Source organism: Triplophysa dalaica, chromosome 10 (assembly GCF_015846415.1).
Source record: "Triplophysa dalaica isolate WHDGS20190420 chromosome 10, ASM1584641v1, whole genome shotgun sequence".
Lineage (NCBI taxonomy): Eukaryota > Metazoa > Chordata > Actinopteri > Cypriniformes > Nemacheilidae > Triplophysa > Triplophysa dalaica.
Genome location: NC_079551.1, coordinates 5,810,590 through 5,832,000, shown reverse-complemented (window position 1 = coordinate 5,832,000; position 21,411 = coordinate 5,810,590). Strand labels below are relative to the sequence as shown.

The window sequence follows — 21,411 nt, the reverse complement described above, 5'->3', positions numbered from 1 at the left end:
TGACACATAATTTACATATACCCTAACTGTACAGCAGGAAGTGTACACAATGTGCGTAGTGTACACATAATAATGACACATAATTTGCATATAACTACACGGCATCAAATGTACACACAATGTGCTTAGTGTACAGTGGATACAGTTCTGAATCAGATAATATTACACAACTGTGGGTTGACAGTTGACATTTGAGATCACACAACACAGTGTGATCTCAAATATAGCACGCAATATAGATATTTCCATTGTGCATGATTTGAGTTGTTTTGAATTGCACATAAAAGTCAATAATTAAATTATACAAAGACAAACTTGATATTAGCATAATTAAAAATGTTATGTTAAATAAGAAAATATTTTATCATAATAATATAATTTTTTGTGGTCTTACATTTTTAAGCATTATAGCTAAAATGTTGATATGACTGCATCAAAAATACAGTCAAAATGGAAAAATGGTGCCATCTGGTGGTCACTATTAAACATGCAGGCTACACATCAAAGGTTTTTGAAATCCTGTTTAGTAGTAGAGCAGTTTGATATAAACTATAATATAACTATATCCTATAAAACTTTAAATAATAAATTATATAATAAATACTTTGTCTGTTTGTTTATCTGTCTGTCAATGTCAAGTTTTTATTTGTAAAATAAATCATTTTTGCTTCAAATTGTGCTTCGTATGCATTACAAGTATGTTTGTCGTGCCAAACTAGAATAGCTGTGTGCAATAAAAAAATGTGAACTGTTAAACGAAGTAAAATAAACAAAGAAATTATTAAACATAAATCTATTTTTAGTGCCAGAAAAAATGAACAAAGATAATTTAAAATAAAATAAAAATACGATAGGAATAAAATCAATATAAATAAATCAAAGAGTGTTATTAATAAGGAAACGTGAAAGAAAATCATAATGTATCTCTGTGTGGGATATAAAAACACAAATCAAAACTCTTGAAATGTTGCACCATTAACGCCTGCAACCAGGAATGCCATTTTGTGTGTGTTTGCACATTTGGAAATATATTATTTACAACTCATTGTGTCTTTACACATTCTATATTATATCATCAGTAATTTCAATACTTTGGGTATTGAATCATTGAACAGGAAAGAGGAAAAACCCTTAAATGAGTGTGTGTGCTTACCAACATGACTGAATACACACACATACACGCACACAAATGGACCACGGCCTGGATCTCTATACCCCGTAATCCCACCTGTATTTTTCCAGAAACCACTGACTCAATTCTTGGACCTGGTTTTCATGACAAAGCGAATGTCCTCTTTACACAGAGATGTCTGGGTATAAAAGAGGCATGCTGGGATGGGCCTGAACCAGCACAGCTCCTCACCACCCCTCCACAGGCACATCCCCAGGTGAATCTCTGCAAAATGGGCCGGGTGAGTACGAAGGTGATCAGGACACACCGATTATTGATCAGTTATTGATTGACATTTGTGATGATGACTGCATACAGTAGTGGTGGACAGATATTAAATGCTTAGTTAAAAAAATCTATATCTATCACTAGTCCTGCACAATTGTATTGTTTTCTATATTTTATACAATTATACATAGGTCTATTTCTATATATAATTATTTTACTGTTCCCAAGTTCTTTTTATTTTTCCATTTTACTTTGAATTAAATTATTTATTATAATGTGTATAATTTATTATCTATATTTTAATATGTCTATATATTTGTCTGTTTTAAAAACATGTTTTCTGTACAGCCACTTTGTAACATTGCAAACTTGTAAAAAGCATTACAGTATAATTGATCAACTTTAATTTTTAAATAATACATTTTTTATATTTTTATATTCAAATAATATATTCTTTTATTTTGGTAGATTGGGTATATAATTTTATTTTTATATAATAAATTAATTCATCACTATTTATATGGTACAATTTTGTATATATTTTAATTTTATATAATATATTACTTCCATCGAAATTGATTATGTATAATATTTTATAGTTTATAATTGTACATAATACATTCCTTCCATCAATATCTATTTGGCATAATTGAATCTAATAGCCTACAACTAAATACATATTTATACACACAGTAGATGAGATGCCAAACTGATGCGTAATGTAACTACTAGTTCATTTATTAACGTTGGATGAAATAAAATGTCCTCGTCTTCTCTGTCCAGATAATTTTCTACGAGGACAAGAACTTCCAGGGTCGTCGGTACGAATGCGACAACGACTGTTCTGACTTCCACACCTACCTGAACCGGTGCAACTCCATCCGTGTGGAGAGTGGAGCTTGGGTGGTGTACGAGAGGCCTAACTTCATGGGCTGCCAGTACGTCCTGACCCGGGGCGAGTATCTGGATTACCAGCGCTGGATGGGTCTCAATGATCGCATCTGTTCCTGCAAAATGATCCACTTTGTAAGTCTAACGCACATTAAGAACCATTTGTTTTTTTTATTTTTTTACGATCCCGTTTGCTGTTTAACTAATGGACTAATGGGATGGCAAAGTGTCCACCTAGGTGTTCTATGGACATTTTGTAGTTTATGTTAAACCAACCATTGGATTTGGTCCATATTCTACCCAAACATGGATTGAAACAACCCAGCATTGTTTTAATACTTATACCCAGTGCTCGAATTGAACCAGGTCTTATGGGGGTCCCCCTCATAAGACTTTTTTTGGCGGGGTTTAGTCTCGCGATATACAATTTATACAAAATACACAATATATTTGATTTGAATGAAATGTATCAAATATATTTTTTTTTTCAAATTTAAAGAGACATTTGCAACTAGCCCATAAATAAACTTAATTTAAATGATTGTTAATAATTCATTCACAAAATTGATCATATCCATTGCATGAATTTAATCACATTTCTCCCCCAAAGTCTGTTTTTTACTTCTTATGGGGGGCCCCTAATGCCTTATGGGGGGTCCCGGAGCCCCCAGCCCCCCTTCAATTCGAGCACTGCTTATACCCCAAACTATCCTGATATCCCTCTCCCTTCAGGTCAGTGGTTCCGAGTACAAGATCCAGCTCTACGACAAAGGAGACTTCGGCGGCCGAGTATACGAGACCACCGAGGACTGCCCGTCCGTGGTGGACCGCTTCCGTACCCGCGAGGTCCACTCCTGCAAGGTGCTGGATGGGATCTGGATCTTCTACGAGCACCCAAACTACAGAGGGCGCCAGTATCTACTGGAGAAGGGGGAATACCGTAAACCCGTGGACTGGGCGGCCGTCTGCCCCACGGTCCAGTCCATCAAACGCCTGACGGAGTGACGTCTATCCTCTAAATTCATCCATATTCTGTCCTCCTTACCTCCAAACCGCCCGACCACGGCAGCACAAGTACACCTGTGCTGATATAATAAACCTGTTGCAAATTAAACGTCTGAAATTATTATTTCGTTATTACGCATTTACTGACTGAATTAGCCTAAGGGACTGAGAATTGCAACATAATAACACATTTTACATTTACATTTAGCAGACGCTATTATCCAATGCGACTTAATTGCTTTATTCTATACATTTTACATAGGTATTTGCAATCCCCTGGGATCGAACCCACAACCTTGTTAATGCAATGCTCTTACCACTGAGCTACAGGAAAGCAATAACACAAAATTGTTAAATATACGATTATATTTGTTAGTGATCAATGATAAATTAAGATAATATTCCTCGTGAACAAGAGGAAAAAATGTGTTATTATATTTTTTTTGTGATGATTTAAATTCACAAGAGATTAAATTTAATTTCACGTGTATACATTTGTTTACAGAAACATTTTGTATTTTAGTCGTCAACGAAATGTTTTAAGAGAACTTTATCTAAAGTTCAGACCAAGTAAGGCGTATTTTGTTTTATATAAAATGCTTATTTGAAGTAGTCTAAAAGGTCTCAGCTAACGTGCATCATTAACAAAAAATATAACTTTATAATTAGGCTACTACAGTAATTTCATTACAATTGCTTACGATGCATTTACCACAATAAATAAAACTTACCAAAAAACATCAAGTATAATAACAAATCGTTTATGGAAAACATCTTCGTTTTATTTGTCTGTTAAAATTAACATTTACTTTAGTAAATTTTTTAGACATAAGCAGCTGATGTAGTTTCTTTAAATAACACAAAGTTTAAGCCTAAATCCAGTCTAATTTAAAGAGGGGTGTCTAGATCGAAAACAATAAGACATATCTTGAAATATATCCATGTGATTGTGTTGTCTCAATATGCACAGTAATGTTTTTTGTAAAGTAAAGTTTTTTTAATTGACTTAAATATCGCAATTTTACTAAGGCCTAGTCCTGATTAAACTAATCCTTGTCCGGGAAACCGCCCAAAAGTGTTTTGTATGCTATAGGATGTAATTTGTGTCACTTAATTTCATTGTGTTTATTTGCATGGAGTCGTTTCACTATGTTCAACTTTTTTACCTTTACTGAACTTTATAGGCCTATTAATTTATTTATATTTGGGAAAGTTTATTAAACACTGCTCAAGAATAAGAGTCTATCACCTGAATCACAATTTTATATTTAGCATTTAATGTAGGGCTATATATATATCCAGGTATATGTAATTTATGAATATAGACTTATTTTTTTAGAGGCTGCAGTTGCACTCCTAAACATCAGATGGCGCCGTTGAGTAACGACAGTTGTAATAATACGCGAAGAAGTGAGGGTTGAACCAAGCATTGCTTGTATTAAATCTCATTTGGTTTCGTTTTACAATGTTTTAGTGAGAAGTTGCAGGCATCTCCAAAATATTTAAAACGTTTATTATAAGAATGTGGTTACGTCATATGTAGGCCTACATTAAATACAATACGATATACGAATACGTTTGAGGACGGACAGTTCATGATACAAATCAAATTGAATTCTTTGTTTTTGAACTAAACCTTATTTTCTAGGTTATTTTGAGAGACATTTACAGCTCAGCATGGCTTTGGTGCCCTATAATGATACCTTACTGCCAGCTCTTTCCAAGTTGCACGAGAGCTCAGCTGAATTCGATCTGGCCAATCACAGGATCAGAATCAGCCAGAACTGGAACCAGTTTGGTGTGGCAGCTGTGGTCTGGGACGCAGTGAGTTTTATTGATTTATTTAATCATTTTGGTGTTAATATTAATCTTGACGAGGGGAGCAGAAGCTGTTAAAGAAGGAAATGGATGGGTCGCTGCTTTTTGCATCATCGTGTTTCTTTCATCCTCGCTTAGGCGGTGGTGCTCTGCATGTTTCTTGAAATGGGTACCATTGACCTCAAAGGAAAGCGAGCTATTGAGCTTGGAGCGGGCACAGGTTTGGTGGGCATTGTTGCTGCTCTTCTTGGTAAGCATATGCAATACGTTCTCTGTCTTGTTATATATTTTAGTGTAACTCATTATTTTAAGTAAAGTTTCATATTGGGTGAACTTTCCCTTTAAGTAACGTTGTGTTTTTGCAGGCGCAAAGGTGACCATCACAGATCGAAAACCTGCCTTGGAATTTCTGGCTGCTAATGTGCAAGAAAACATTCCTCCCAACCAGCAGCCTTCAGTGCAGGTATCTGAACTCACCTGGGGGGAAAATCTAGATCTCTACCCACCAGGCAGCTATGAGCTCGTGCTAGGAGCTGACATTGTGTACCTGGAGGAGACGTTCCCTGCTCTATTGAAAACCCTTGAGCACTTGAGCTCGGAGAACACTGTGGTCTTGTTGTCCTGTCGGATACGATACGAGCGCGACGAACGGTTCCTTATGGACCTCAAACGGAGGTTCTCGGTGGAAGAAGTCCATTATGACTCCCAAAGGGACGTTCACATTTACAGAGCGGTGAAAAATACGAGCAAAACTGAACTGTAGGGACCAAGTCGTTAAATACATGACGTCCAATATTATATTTTCTTTGTTTGATCAAAGACAAAAATTCTGTCAGTCATGTCACGTGCATATAACTCTTTTCATCTGTGGAACACAAAAGAAAATTGAGAAATGTGTCTGTGGTTTTGTGTCAATCCATACAATGGGGGTCAATGTTGTTTGGTTAGCAACATTCTTCAAAATATCTTTTGTGTTCTGCAGAAGAAAGAAAGTCATACAGGTTTGGAATGACAAGATTAAAAATAAAAACAAATTTTTGGATGAGCTTTCCCTAGAGCCATTTCTGTACCTGGTCAGCGGATGGCGCTGCCATCAAGGACCAAGATTCAACAGGAGACTTTGAAGAAAGTGGATACCTGTTTTACCTTAAACTGTCTGCTGTCTTTTTCTAATAGCCGCAAGTTTAAAAACATATACTTGGTATACAATTGTTGGATTTTTAAGATTACAATTGGTAAATACAAGCTAAAAGAAATGTTAAAAGTTTAACACTTGTCACAACATTTTTTTTATTTCTAGGACACAGAAGATGTAGCATGTAGGCCGATCCCCTTTTATGTTAAAAAGCAAGATGATTATCAATAAAATGAGCCTTTCCTCCAAGTAAAGAAAACTGACCTTATCTTAAGTAAACAATCTCCAGTTTACAACAGATAACATGCATCCGGTCCTGAAAAGACTTTTGCTATAAAGTCCAGAGCAGCCGTACCATGGTGAAAAATCCAGCGGTTGTGTTGAATCAAGTGGATCTATTTCTTGGACAGCAAGAGGAAAAAGCATTAAAATAATAATGATAAAATGCATGTGAAATTCTGTCATCATGTCGCACAAAACCTGTGTATGACTCTTATTTCTGTGGAAGACAAAATATCAGTTTTAATCAGTTTTGAACAGGTTTTGCTTTTATGACCTTTATTGCCATTGCAAACCCGAGTTTCTGTTTTTCTGGTCTGAGCAGGGCCAGACAAGTGCCATGACTGCTTATTATTATTTCCCAGCTTTTTTTGATAAACTAGTGATACTTGGACCCAAAGCTTTGAAGCACCTGGACAGTGATGCTGGCAGAATCTCAATAAAACCCATCACGGTGCACCTGTCGGGGGAAGTTTTAACTTTCACGGGCCATGCTGCATTAAACCGGATTGAATATGTGTTTGTTTGCGGAGGAAGTCTGCAGATGAGACAGATAGTTCCTTCTGGAGCTCAGTCAATAAAAGAGACACTATGATATTTGTTAAGCTTTTAACAGGCTTTTAAAGCCACGCTTTCCACTGTTGAACGATTTTTAAAGACGACTTCACTTGCTGCCGAGGTGATATTTCTGTATGCCTACAACATTTCTGTACAAAGGTTTCCTATTTTTAAAATGCCAGATTTTTTGTATTAAACAACAAAGTACATTTATTTTGTTCAAGGGTGCAATTAAAGACCCAGTGACATTAAAGATGACAAATATAATTTTTTCATGAAATTTTGCAGCCTTTACAGTAAATAGCTTATCAATGTTGGCCAATTTGTTTTTAAAAATCATGTCCCCTTATAATCTTCAATTACAATCTGAAAATCCACTTCCGCCCTGAAATGACTATCTATCTCAAATGACGTAAACTAGACGGCTTGGCCGGAGGCCCGGAGCATCCGTTAACTCCTCCCCTTCAACTGTCAAGCCCGTTGCACATTGAGTCCGAAATTTACGTCCAATATTTCCGCACGTTAAAAAAATAAATACGACCTTGCGTTGTGTCAATCACAACCGCCTCCGATATTTTCGTCCGTCATAAAAAAATCGGACCGGGTTCGATTTTCTTTCGCATCTGTCAAGCATTTTGAGTGGCCTTTTATAACAATTCATAGACACCGTACAAACAAGAGCCAAATACGAAAAAAATGTTTTTAAACATACAATCAATTCGCAGGGAAAAACGCAAGCCACGCCCACTAATTTTCTGTTTTGAAATTCATTTTTTCGGAAATGTGTCGGAATACGGAAGTAAAAACGATTGCAGCATCCGGTTCACAGGGACTTTAAACTCAAAGTAATATAAAAAAGTAATTAAATTCTTCATCAGATAAAGATGACATCACATCCAGTCGGTTTTAAAAGCCGAAACATCAATGGAGTCCCTTTATCGGACGTCAAAGACATAAAAATGTTCAAAGCAAACTAGATAGAGAAGAGACTCACCGACTACACATTAATGTCATATAGTTAACCTCTAAACACAGTCATGTGTGACACATGAAGTCTATAATCTGACGTATTTTACAGCCCTTGGCAGTTGGCAGTGAGAAAGTGCACATTGCCCTTTGAGAATGATTTGATATTATCTCTCGAGCATCTTTTGGAGATCTGAGATTTTCTAAAGAAAGAATGGGAATGTGTTTATAGCAGAATATGATACATAAAGACTGTGGGATGGAAATCTGTTATGGGATTTCTCAATTTTCTGACTGTTGTTCTGTTCGCTGTGGCTTTGGATGGCGTGCCATGAAGAGTCGAAAAAAATGACAAATGCAATCCATGAGCACCCCACCCAAATTTAGTCACCACTAAAAATAAATATGCATTCTTTATAAAAACACAACAATGCTTGAGAAATATACACAGTGTCTTGAGAATCAACACCCTGAAACTATCAAAAATTAAAAAATTAAGTAATTTTCACATGCTACGTTATTCAATAACATTTCATAAATAGGGAAGTCCATGTTAAAAAATTGTACTCTGAAAGGATTTCCCTTGAACGAAATGTTTTGTTCTTGTATAAAAAAAAAACCTTATTTTAGTAAATTATTAAATCGTCTTCATATGTTTCTTGTTGTGATTTTGTGAGCGTTTTCTTCCAAGCAAATGCGTAATCTGAAATGTTTAATGATTTCTTGCATGAAAGTTTTTTTTTGTTGCGTATATCACTGACAGTTTTATGAGTCGTGTGAGGCTCTTGTCTCGTTTAAAATAACTTAAGGATGTGCGCCTGTGAACCTCAGACATTATTTATTATTTGCTATATAAATGACCGTCATAAATGTTATAGCCCTCAATAAAAATGTTTGAATACTGTAATGTAGTCTATGTAAAGGAATTCCGGCATTTCCATGAGGTCATAAATGGACCTTATGAGATTTTTATTTATTTGACAAATGTTTGGTTATTAATACTCATTCCCTTTGTAACATAAATAATTAAAAACAAATTTTAGATTTAGTTCTTTATGCTTCTATGTTTTACAATATATTAGGCTATATTAGTTGTCATATAGCCTATTGAGTCAAACGTTGACAACATTGTGCTAAGACTTTATCAAAAGGTTTGACCGAATTATTAAAAAATCAACTCAAACGATCAACACATTTTTTCAGAAAAGCCATGTGTTTAAATGCTCATTTAAAATAATCTACATTGCACGTTTAGATGTATTTATATTGACAGTTATACGGTCAGTGAAAGAACAACACTAACGATCAATAAGTGCGCAAGCGAATGTGAAACTTTTTCCATACATGAGACTTTGAGATGTGCAGATAAATAGCCTATCTGTATGGCTGAACTAAATGGATCACTAGAAGAATGCGAACTTTAATCTAACACGATTTTATTGTTCCCTTTACAAGCAACGTGGTGGTAATATTTAACACTAGTGCCTTAGAAGCGCACAGACACGAAAAGGAATTTGCGTTGAAGAATCGCGGAATATCGAACCGGTACAGTCGCGCGATGGTCAGTAAGTCCCAATATTACAAATATTGTGTGCGTACAACTTGTTAAAAGTTGCAATTAACTCCTGACGTCTTAAAGAGCAATTACATAAATGCGCATTTGGAGAGGGTGCGTTTTACGCACAACGCGTTTTGTAGATGTGCGTTGTGTAATTCTGCTTTTGTTTGATTTTATTTCTCATGACATGTTTTAGAAAATTGGAAAATGGATTTTGGCAGCTTTTGGGATCGCAGTGATCGTTGTCTTAATAACTGTGCCGACAGTCATATTTCTCAAAGGTAGGTGCTTAAATGCCACAATAAGGATGCGTTTATTAATTTGCCTAATGCAATCTTTATTTGTAGTTTGGCTTCGTTTGAAACCTGTTACAAGTCAAACGGTCCCTTATACATGTGTCATGGGTTTATAAGACGTGAATGAAGTATGTTTCAGTTGGAGATTTCACAGCTGATTGGCTGCAAGTGTGCTTACATCAGTGATTTTTAGATGCTTAACACTTTCCAGTTGTTATCTGCGTCATTGTCTTGCCATGACTCTGAACTTTGTACAGGATAATGACTTTACTTACAGCTCTGGTTTCATGCACACAAATGTATGTACACTGTTAAAAATAAGTGTCTATCTATCTATCTATCTATCTATCTATCTATCTATCTATCTATCCATCCATCCATCCATCCATCCACCCAACCCCCCACCCACCCACCTACCTACTACCTACCTACCTACCTACCAACCTCCCAATCTATCTATCTATCTATCTATCTATCTATCTATCTATCTATCTATCTATCTATCTATCTATCTATCTATCTATCTATCTATCTATCTATCTATCTATCTATCTATCTATCAATCTTTCAGAGGATAAAACACAACCCCAGAAGACATTCACACTTGAAGACTACTTCAACAACACTGCAAGAAGCAAGTCATATAACCTGCGCTGGGTCTCAGGTAGGCTACTGTGTGTGGGGATATTAATAAAAAAAACTTTGAGGTAGTAACTCTACGGTCTTAGACGGTAATACCGGTATGTTAAAATATACCATGGTCCTGAATGATTACTTTATACAGTAAATCGTTTGGTGATCTAACATATACGTTAAAATATAATGGTGTTCCCATGTCACATGTTCACAACACCATACTATCATCACAGTATAAAAATACCATTGTGTTTTAAAAACCAACACCATTGTTATGTGAAGTCAACCAATTGCTGTTTCTTTTTTTCATCCAAAGATGATGAATATCTTCACAAGTCAGGAGACGGCTCCGTATACCTGATCAACGCACTTACAGGAAATGGAAGTGAATTCCTCAAACATCAGTTGTTTGTAAGATTTTTCACACATCGGAGCATTTGAAACATTTCCTATCCTGACCAGACAACTTCTGTTCACACACGTACAAATTCACATTACCCCTTGGCTCAGCCAGTGGTGTGAATGTGGGGTGGAGCTACCTATATAAATAAATGTTCTGTGTTTAAATCCATCATAAGTAATATTCATTAATTTGCTTCAAGGCCAGTGTGGCAGCTTACGATTACATGGTGTCAGCCGATCGAAAATACGTCTGTTTCCTGAGCAACTACACGAAGGTAACCAATCAAACACTTTCATATAAGTGTTGGCCCAGTATTCGTCTATAAACTTTTAACGTGGGTTTCTTCAACAGCTGTGGAGACACTCGTACACTGCATCGTACTCTATTTATGACCTGGAATATAAGTATGTTTGTTGTTTAAAATAATTGCTTAAAGCCATAGATATACATTGACACCAGGTTGACCACTGAATCATATGTCAACGACAACACCATATTGAAAAGAGCAAAATAGCCCTATAAACTCATACAAATAAACGGAGAAACTACCAATTCTAATGCTTTGATCTCTGTTGAGTATAAAAACGTTCAGTCTTATTTAGTTTAAAAAATACTCTTATCAAGCATTGAAATTGTTTTATAAATGTAAACTTGGGTTTGGTTGTTTTTCAAAGAATCGCAGCTCTCTTTATTTGTATGCATTTATAGGGCAGTCTTGCCCTCCCCAATATGGCGGACAAGTAAAACTGCTAATGTCTTTTAAAGCTAGCTAAACATGCAAATGAGCATTTTTGAAGAGGAAAAACTTTGTATTTCAGGGATTTTATAAACACAGATATCCCACATGAAATTCAGTACCTCGCTTGGTCACCAATAGGCCACAAACTGGTAAGAAATCAAATAATCGTGACATCGTTCAGAATATCGGTCTGTCATAACCTAAATTTGTTTTTGCAAACAAATTGCTCACAAAACTAGCGAAAGAGTAATGCATCTTGCTCTTACATCCATACAGGCTTATGTGTGGAATTACAACGTCTATGTGAAAGAAACCCCCGCTTCCCCTTCGCATCAGGTCACTATGAACGGAGCCCACAATCTGATCCTCAATGGCATTCCTGATTGGGTGTATGAAGGTATAGAATGACAGCCAATCGTACGAGACGTCAGTGATATGTCATTTGAACCTGCGTGACAATCTGCCATGTTTGCTTCTTCTGCAGAAGAGATGTTCTCCACAAACTATGCTTTATGGTGGTCACCGGGTGGAAGGTTCGTGGCCTACGCTCAATTCAACGACTCGGGTGTCCACAACATCGAGTACACATGGTACGGAAAAGACCAGTATCCAGAAACGGTCTCCGTACCGTACCCCAAGGTGAAAGACTTGACCATGCACAGACATTGAGCTAATATGCCCAACAGGTCTTCATAACTTTCATGTACGACTTCCAGGCGGGAACCCCAAACGCAATCGTGAAACTTTTCGTCTTGGATACAAACACAACCGCCATCTCTGAAGTTTCAGTGCCAAGTGATGTTGGGGCAGGGTAATACCTTGCTTATGTGCACTTACATGGGTTCTTCAAATCTTTTTATACTGTATATAAGATGAGGTGCTTTATTACAGAGAACATTACCTGAGCACGGTGACGTGGGCGAGGGATGAGCGCATTGCAGTGCAGTGGCAGAAGAGGACACAGAACTATGTGGTTTTAATGACGTATGATTTCGACAATGGCACTTGGAGCGAAAATGCCCTCGTAAGTTTGAAATGATTTAGTCACACTGATGGTTTATGAGCGTAGCCATCCACCATTTTTATAAGCGATAGTGGTTTGAATGTCTTTAACGTGTTGACCGCAGTAATTTATGTGGAAAAGTCTTAAAGGTGCAATATAATTTTTCTTGCAAATAATACAAATTGTGAAATATTACTTTGTCTTTTTGTGTTTTTGAACAGAAGCAAGTTCTTACAAGCAGCACGGGTTGGGTTGGTCGGGTATGACTTTGGCGTAAAACCTTCGATAACGTTAATACAACATTTTTCAGTTGGAAGTGAAATGTTTGTTTGTTGGTTTATCTTGCGTTGTTTTCACAGTTCTCTCCAGATGAACCTGTCTTTCAACCAGATGGCGGCAGTTGTTATTACGTACTGAGTGATGGAGACGGGTTTAAACACCTTGCTTATTTTAAGGAAGTGAGTTGAAACAGTTTGCACAACACAAATTTATTAATGATGAAAATGTTAAGCAAAACCTGTTAAAAAAATCTTTATTTTTGCAATTGCGAGTAGTAGAGACGTGAAATTTCTGTTTAAATTTTTATATTTTTATATCTAAGAATTAATTTGACTAAATCTTGAATAAATATGTGATGTTAAAAATCCTAAAATACCTTAAACTATTTTGATAAAAAGTGTTTCATTTTACATTCATCCAAAAGCAAAAAACAAATACGGCAATAAAAAATCAAATAATTTCCCTTCTTGTTGTAGTACAAACCCTTTATTTAAATATGATTGAATTTACTGATTACTTGTGATCTTGTTCAATATTTTCCTTTCCTAGTCGGGTGACAGAGAATTTCTGACCAGTGGTAAATGGGAGGTCATCAGCATTCTTAAAGTAACAGAAGACGCCGTGTAAGTTTTCTACAAATGTCGAACAATTGTGTGTTTCCCCAGTTGATTTCTTCACCTGTCTTCCTTTATTTTGAACAGATACTATGTCAGTAACGAACACAACGGCCAACCAGGTCAGAGAAACGTTTACAAGTAAGTCTGACGATCAGAAATCATCCAATTGTTCATGATCTAAAGTGAGAAAACATTTCAATGCTCCCCTGCAGAATTGACGTTTCTAATTCTGTGACCGTGTGCCTGACGTGCACCTTGAATGAGGACAGGTGTAAATATAATTCTGCACTATTCAGCCGTAAAGGGACGTACTATCGCATGGACTGTTCGGGTAAGCACTATTGTATTCACATGAATTACAACATACATTAAAGCACATACAAGGAAATGTTGTTGTCTTGTTATCTGTTTGTGTTTGTAGGGCCTGGACATCCTCTGTACACACTCAGAAACAGCCAAGATGGATCAGGTACTGTTATATGTTATGGATTGATTGGAGGCGTGGCCTAATAGTTGGAGCACACTAACCATTAACCATTAAAGGGATAGCAACGAATTGTTTTTGGCATTATGAGAAAGATTTGATTTAGTTCACTGGTCATTGAAGCGCTGTCCCTTTAAGAACACATTTCATAGTGAATTGAATGAAAATAGTTTCTTTCAAAAAAGTGAAAATGTTTTTAATATAAATCCACACTACGTTTTTTTATGAAATAGGATCAAGCATAGAACAGTATGTATTGACCAAATTTGCAATGTTGGTGAGTGTGTAAACATATAAATTCTTGTTTTTTTCTAGAGGTGAGAGTTCTTGAAGACAACGAAGAACTGGAAGGCATTTTGCAAGACATCGCAATGCCGTCAGTTACACACGGGACCCTGAAGATCGGAGATTTTGGTAAGACTGTATTTTACCGCAGACTGCCGGATTACATAACAAATGTGAAAAAATATGTTCATATCCGATCATAGTTTGTCTTTTCATTTCTTCATCCAGACCTCTGGTACCAGATGACATTGCCTCCCAAGTTCGACAAATCCAAAAAATATCCTCTGCTTATTGATGTGTAAGCTGGCCATACATATTTTTTAAGTAAATAGATTTGTCCAAAGTACCTAAACAAATCTTGTTTTAATGACAAAACGCAATTCATCTGTAGATACGCGGGTCCCTGCAGTCAGAAGTCAGATTTTCGCTTCAGGGTAGGATGGTCCACATACTGGGCCAGCACAGAGAATGTGATCGTGGCCAGCTTTGATGGAAGAGGAAGCGGTTACCAAGGCGACAAAATAATGCATTCTATCTACAAACGCCTCGGTACCTACGATGTAGAAGATCAGATCACCGCAGTAAGGTAAAAACAAGCGTCTGTGTTGTGCTCAAGAGAATGTTTCAATGCAAATAAAATAAAAGGATGACAATTCGCTAGTTACACAATATGGCGGCGGTGAGCTTTTGGGACGCCAGAGTCGGCAGACTCAGGATTTTTGGCCGGCAAATATGGATTGTTTTTAGATTAAAGAGAGGAAAGTTATATAGCAGCGATATGACAGATTCTCTTTACATTGTTAATCCAAAATAACTAGATAGTGTTGTAGGAAATTAGTTCGCTGAACCTTGAGTCGCAAAAGCTCACCGGCGCCATCTTGTGCAACTAGCCCATTATTCAAAGGAAAAGTTAACCCAAAAATTCAATTGTCTTGTAGTTTATTTACCCTTATGCCATCTCAAAATGACTTTCTCACATAAATCTTTTTTTTTGAAAAACAATTGAATAATTTATTATATAATTAATATAACCACAATTATTTATATTATATAAAATACCACGTAATTGTCTCTTTAGAAGCATAAATAGGTTTCCACTTGGGGAAGTAAACATTTAATATTTTGAGCGTCTGGAATCAAAACCTAAACAAACAATGCCATTTGATTGTTTTTATACTTGTATGTTTTACCAGATTGAAAAATGTATACAAACTGTAAATTATTTCTGTTAATGCCAATATTTTTACTCTTGCTTTTAGACAGTTTATTAATATGGGGTTCATAGATAAAGAAAGAATTGCCATCTGGGGCTGGGTAAGTTTTCACCAGAAATATTATTTGTTCGTTGCCCTAAAACCATATGATCACAAAATATATTGCAACCGCTCTCTGTGTAATGCTTTGTTTCTAATGCAGTCTTACGGAGGTTACGTCACTTCGATGGTTTTGGGAGCTGGAAGTGGAGTGTTTAAATGTGGCATGGCTGTCGCTCCGGTGTCTAAATGGGAGTATTACGGTAAACTACTTTAAATATGATTTGAGATTGTTCACTCGAAAAAGAAATCCTGTCATCATTTACTGACATTCAAGTTGTTTCAAAACGGTATCAATTTCTATTTTGGAGGTGCAGCATTCATATACTTCCCATAATGCACTAAAACCTATTTTAAGCATTATTTATCTTCCAACAGATTCTATTTACACGGAGAGGTACATGCTTACGCCGAGAGAGAATCAGCAGTTTTATGACGTAAGTTGACAAGTTCATGTTCTTTTATAGTAGTCTTAGTCTTTGGTTTTCCAAAATGACGTCACAGACATCCGCATGAAATAACTCATGAGGGGAAAGCTTTACTAGGGTTTATGGGATGCTGCGTGTTTTACAGAATTCCACAGTGACGGGAAGAGCCAAGAACTTTAAATCTGTTGAGTACCTCCTGGTGCACGGTACTGCTGACGGTGAGATAGCACTTCAGTGTCTCTCTCTCTCTCTCTCTCGTGCTCTGTCAATATCTCTCTGGCTCTCTCTCTCTTATTCTGTCTACATCCCTCTTGCTCTCCAACACTTACAATAAAAGTTACTCTCATTTTTAAATTCCTTATCATTTTTGCATTTATAAGTTTGTGCAAAATGATAAATTCAAATCAGATTTTTCTTTTATACATTATTTTACAATTTTGCGTTGTTGGAAAAAGGGAAGAAAAGAAAACTTAAATGAAATAAAACCAGAAATACATGCAATTTTTAATACAATATACTTTAGCATTATTATTATGAGTTTAAACATATCTTTTTAGATAATGTTCACTTCCAACAAGCTGCTCAGATCTCTAACGCTCTGGTCGATGAGCAGGTGGACTTTGATGCAATGGTAAGATGAACAGTGAGCTTTAGAATTTGATTTTATGCTAACATTACCCTTCGGCTACCTCACTCTTGTTTTAATCATCTCTCTCAATCTCACCCATTTAGTGGTACACCGATGAAGATCACGGCCTAGGAGGATCAGCCAATCAGCATGTGTACACTCACATGACTCACTTTCTGAAAAAGTGCTTCGCTTGAACTAGTAAACTCTTTCGACCACCCCAGAAGCTTTCAGTTCTGAATCAACGTTATTTCCAGACTGATTCACGCACGTACGGTCACACATGACCAGCCCTTGATGTCAAGCAACTGTTTTGTGATGGAATAATGGACACGTTTATTTATGCTTGAATCACTTTAAGACATTTCAAATGTACATTCTGAACATGTGAGTCCATTATTGGTACTAAAACGTTTATTGCAATGTCAAAGACCAATGAGAAACTATCTGTTGAATGTTTATTGTAAATGCTTCATGCAAAAATATACAGTAAATATACATAAATTACTATATATACGTGGATGCATACAAAGCTTGATGATCCAGCTAATATTTTGTTAAGTTAATAAAAATTGAATCACATTTTCTATTTTGTTCTATTTAGCCGATAAGAGCAATATTGTGTATGTTCTGTTTATTCTGGAAATTGTCAGCAGTTGATTTGATGTAAAAATGCATTAAGAGTCTGATTTTGAGAATCCTATGTGGGTTTTTTGTGTTATAATATTTATTGTGGATTTATTTGTAATGTATAAGCCAAAATAATACATACATCAAAAACTATTTCTTGATTCCTAATAAACTTAACAAATATGCTTAATGGATTGTTCTGTAACCACATCATTTATATGACGACTTGATTTAACAATATGATTAAAGAAATATAAGTAAAAAAATTAACCGTATTAGACATTTTTTGATAATGTTACAGAAACATTATTTGATTTTGTCTGAAATGACCATTTATTTTAAAATCTTATACTCATAGCAAAAATATACTAAACATGATATATGTACTAAATATAAATATTTTATAAAAATGTGAACATTTCCAAATAATTTTGTCATGTTTACAAATAAAGAAACATATTCCAAACTTTGTAATAACGATTTTAAAAATGTATACTTATAACAAAACAAATTGTATACTAAACATGATTTATGTACTATAAAGGCAATATATATTTAAATATATATATTTCAAAAGACAGACATTGCTTTTTCAACTACAGTAGCAATTCATTTATTTTCCTTGTCCTTTATTTGTTCACTTTTTTCACACCTCCAGGACAGCTCTTATCTGACAGTACTTTGGCACTTCTTTCACTTTAAACAAACATAAGGATGAGTTTCATCCAGAGGAGGTAATGGACTGACACTAATGAATGAGCTGAACGTGTGTATGTGTGTGTGCTTCCAAACCAGGCCGGCCCACTTGGTCCAGCTATATAAACCCACGAGTTTGAGAAGAGGCCACGAAGAACGAGGGGAACATCTGAGGTCGAGGAACAAACACGAATTCATCTACGTATTGTATCCATCCATCCATCCATCTACTGGTGAGTTCTTGAAGACAAACTATTTGGCTTTCAGGACCCAAACGCTTGTAGAAGTGGTTAAATCTGATCCACCGATGTCTTACTATATTTTTGCATATGATTTCTACAGGACTTGTGTGTTAAAACGTTACAGAAGCTGAAAAATGAAGGGCATCCAAGTTCTCGCTGGTATTCTATTTCTCCTCTTTGTTCAAAAAAGCATTAGTGCGCCACTACAAGACGACAGCACAAGGTAAGAAAAGTACCTCATGGTACCAGAATCCATGTGCGTTTGTACGATCTTACGAGAGAGACGGAAATGTGTGATTATGGTTTAAGATAAGTTGTCTTTTGATAAGGGAGTTTTCATGTAAGTGTCATGTCTTAAACAACGTATAAGCAATAAAATCATTAAGTTTGGTGTTTGAACTTTTGCGAATCATTATTTGACGACAGTATAAAGGCACTCCATAAAAGTGCTTCAACTTTTTTAATTGATACATATTTGTACATTTCGTCAGTGGGTGTGTACAATTATACTGCCGTGACACTTAGTATTTCTTCACCTGTAGCACAGAGACAGTAGAAAATCTTCTACCGAGAGGTCAAGATGTCACGACGGCAAAGAGGCATTCAGAGGGGACGTTCTCAAATGACTACAGCAAATACCTGGAGACCAGAAGAGCACAAGACTTTGTTCAGTGGCTCATGAACTCTAAGAGAAACGGGTATGAATGATTACATTACAAAGAAATTGCAAGTTTAAATGGGAAAAGCTACCAGTATCTTGCTTCTTGATGTGCGAAACAGATGTATATAGCGAGAGAATAACAAAAAAGATTTAGATATTTTAAAATAAATTGTTTGCATAAAAGTGAATAGTACTACATATAGAAACTTAAGATATGTTCTGTGTAACAACTCAGAAATACAATATTCCTAATTTACATTCTGTTATTATCACAATACTATCATATATATGTTATTTTTATAAAATTTATTTTATGAGTGCATATTATTGAAATTCAATTTTATAGTATTCCAATATTTAATATAAAGTATTTGGCTAGATTGCTAAATTGTATGAATTCGTACATTGTGAATCGTACAAAAGCATACCACAGTAATGAAAAAAGTAATGAAAAAACAGTAATGATTAGGCTCCACCCTTAACCACACCCCTTACCTGGCGCAAAAAGTGGATCAAACTAACAACGTAGTATAAATTTATACGAATTAGCCGGTCGTATATATACTGCCATCAGATTTATAAAAGGATTCACATTTTACAATAATCTCACCCATTTTTTCTACATTTTTAAACTGGCTTCTATTCAAATTTCTGTACGATTATTTACATCTCCATCTTATCTCCTCAGAGGTCCAATCAGACGTCACGCTGAAGGCACTTACACCAGTGACATCAGCTCGTACCTGCAGGACCAGGCCGCCAAGAACTTTGTCGCGTGGCTAAAATCCGGACAGCCAAAACAACAGTAGGCTTCAATGCTTAGTGACACCTGGCTTGTTGATTGTGAGAGTGATGCAAATAAAGAAAGCAAGTGTGTGTGAGAGAAAATTAACTGATCACTTGATTGCTTCTAACTCACCAAATGCTTATGCCAATAAATCGCGCTGAAACTGGGCTTTGTGGTTTTGGTGATCTTTCTGCTTTCTGGGTTTGCACGGTGTGTGTGGTATTGCTAAACTAACAATCACTTCCACAAAAAATCCACTACCTATTTCTATTTCCATGCAACTAATCCAATGACGATGTGATTTTGAATAGTAGACGGTGCAACCTTGAATTCCTTTCAACTAATCAGATTTTAGCGTTTGGGTTACAGATGGGCTGAACCATTTTGTTTGACCATAACATTTTTACCTGACAGAAATACAGTTATATAGGCCTACTAACAACCCACTGCAAAAAAATCTGAACGAGCATCTATAATATAGATGTTTGGATAAAATATGGACAAAAATATGATGCTAATGCAATAGTTGGTTTGAATTAATAGATGTCCGGATGTAAACAGATGTAAAAGGTCAACACTAAAGAAAATACAAAAACGAGACAAAGGCGTCACAAATATGCATTTCTGACGTCATCTTCTGGCATTTAAGTAGTTAGTTTGGTATTTAGTATTTTCTATTTAAAATATTTGGCAAAACTGTGTCCGTGAGCATAGACACTACAGTATTTGGTTACATGGTCAAACTTGGTGTGCAGCTACTAACAACTTGACTTGCGGTGCATTATTTACTGGTGCAAGCTTTTATTAATTTTTTGTGTTGCAAAATGTCGATAATGTTTATGTTTTTTTGCTCATAAAATGTGTTGTGCGTGTGCCCAGTGTTGCAGGCAACGGAGGTGCATATCTGTCCCGCAGGAGACATGTAGATGGCAGTTTTACTAGTGATGTCAACAAGGTTTTGGACAGCATAGCTGCTAAAGAATATTTACAATGGGTGATGAACTCAAAGACATCAAGGGCAAGGTAACAGTATGAATGTCAATCACAATTAATAGAAGAAATATACATTGAGTTAAATTAAACGTTTCTAATGTTTGCTATTCCTTTGTAGTGGATAACGGGCTGGGAATTGATGCAATTAAGCAATGGGCTTAAACTTGGATCCTGAGGGGCCTTCAATCATCAAATGAATGAAAGCCACATCGCTTAAAGCCAAAACTCTGGAAATCTAAAGCCATAATATATTTTCCATTACATTTTTTACATTTAAGCACTGTAGTTATTGTTATTTATTTTCCCACGAGTTAAAGAACATTGTGTAAGTTATATTTAATATTTTTGTATGATTTTCTATGCGTGCGACATTGAAGGAACGTGTTAAAAACTCAGGCGAATGCATTAATGCTCAGGAAAAACTGATGAATGTATTTGTGTCAACACTGTATGAAAGAACCATGCTGAACTGTGTCCTGCTCTGCTAAATAAAGATTTTCATATTCAGCCCAAGCCATTCTGCTGGAAAATATGTGCATGTATCTTCATCGCCACCTACAGGCCTTGCCTGCAACATCATGTTTTGTTCGTCAACATGCTTAATAAACTTTAAACAATTATTCTAATATTATTCATTATTTTCTAATATATATTATTTATAAAAGTATGTTAATAAGCAACA

At 35.8% G+C, this 21,411-nt stretch overlaps 4 protein-coding genes across 4 annotated transcripts; all 4 read left to right on the top strand.

Moving 5' to 3' along the window:
• The first annotated feature begins 1,379 nt into the window (after positions 1 to 1,379).
• crygs1 (crystallin, gamma S1) lies at positions 1,380 to 3,299 on the top strand. Its single transcript, XM_056759772.1, has 3 exons — positions 1,380 to 1,412; positions 2,183 to 2,425; positions 3,023 to 3,299. Exons 1-3 carry the CDS (start codon positions 1,404 to 1,406, stop codon positions 3,293 to 3,295), a joined length of 525 nt encoding a protein of 174 aa, XP_056615750.1. The 5' UTR covers positions 1,380 to 1,403; the 3' UTR covers positions 3,296 to 3,299.
• Positions 3,300 to 4,705: 1,406 nt separating this feature from the next.
• mettl21a (methyltransferase 21A, HSPA lysine) lies at positions 4,706 to 6,434 on the top strand. The gene is made up of 3 exons (XM_056759135.1): positions 4,706 to 5,119; positions 5,252 to 5,363; positions 5,479 to 6,434. Exons 1-3 carry the CDS (start codon positions 4,973 to 4,975, stop codon positions 5,874 to 5,876), a joined length of 657 nt encoding a protein of 218 aa, XP_056615113.1. The 5' UTR covers positions 4,706 to 4,972; the 3' UTR covers positions 5,877 to 6,434.
• Positions 6,435 to 9,522: 3,088 nt separating this feature from the next.
• On the top strand, positions 9,523 to 17,540 carry dpp4 (dipeptidyl-peptidase 4). Its single transcript, XM_056759036.1, has 26 exons — positions 9,523 to 9,612; positions 9,806 to 9,890; positions 10,477 to 10,569; positions 10,858 to 10,952; positions 11,144 to 11,218; positions 11,296 to 11,348; positions 11,763 to 11,832; positions 11,960 to 12,080; positions 12,168 to 12,322; positions 12,400 to 12,494; positions 12,575 to 12,707; positions 12,908 to 12,946; positions 13,046 to 13,144; positions 13,515 to 13,588; positions 13,667 to 13,720; positions 13,795 to 13,913; positions 14,004 to 14,051; positions 14,382 to 14,480; positions 14,580 to 14,649; positions 14,743 to 14,937; positions 15,611 to 15,665; positions 15,768 to 15,867; positions 16,043 to 16,101; positions 16,238 to 16,310; positions 16,650 to 16,723; positions 16,825 to 17,540. The coding sequence occupies exons 1-26, from the start codon at positions 9,610 to 9,612 to the stop codon at positions 16,915 to 16,917; spliced, it is 2,229 nt and encodes a 742-aa protein (XP_056615014.1). The 5' UTR covers positions 9,523 to 9,609; the 3' UTR covers positions 16,918 to 17,540.
• Positions 17,541 to 18,203: 663 nt separating this feature from the next.
• gcga (glucagon a) lies at positions 18,204 to 19,903 on the top strand. Its single transcript, XM_056759329.1, has 4 exons — positions 18,204 to 18,279; positions 18,389 to 18,511; positions 18,831 to 18,986; positions 19,638 to 19,903. Exons 2-4 carry the CDS (start codon positions 18,423 to 18,425, stop codon positions 19,756 to 19,758), a joined length of 366 nt encoding a protein of 121 aa, XP_056615307.1. The 5' UTR covers positions 18,204 to 18,279; positions 18,389 to 18,422; the 3' UTR covers positions 19,759 to 19,903.
• The last annotated feature ends 1,508 nt before the right edge of the window (positions 19,904 to 21,411 follow it).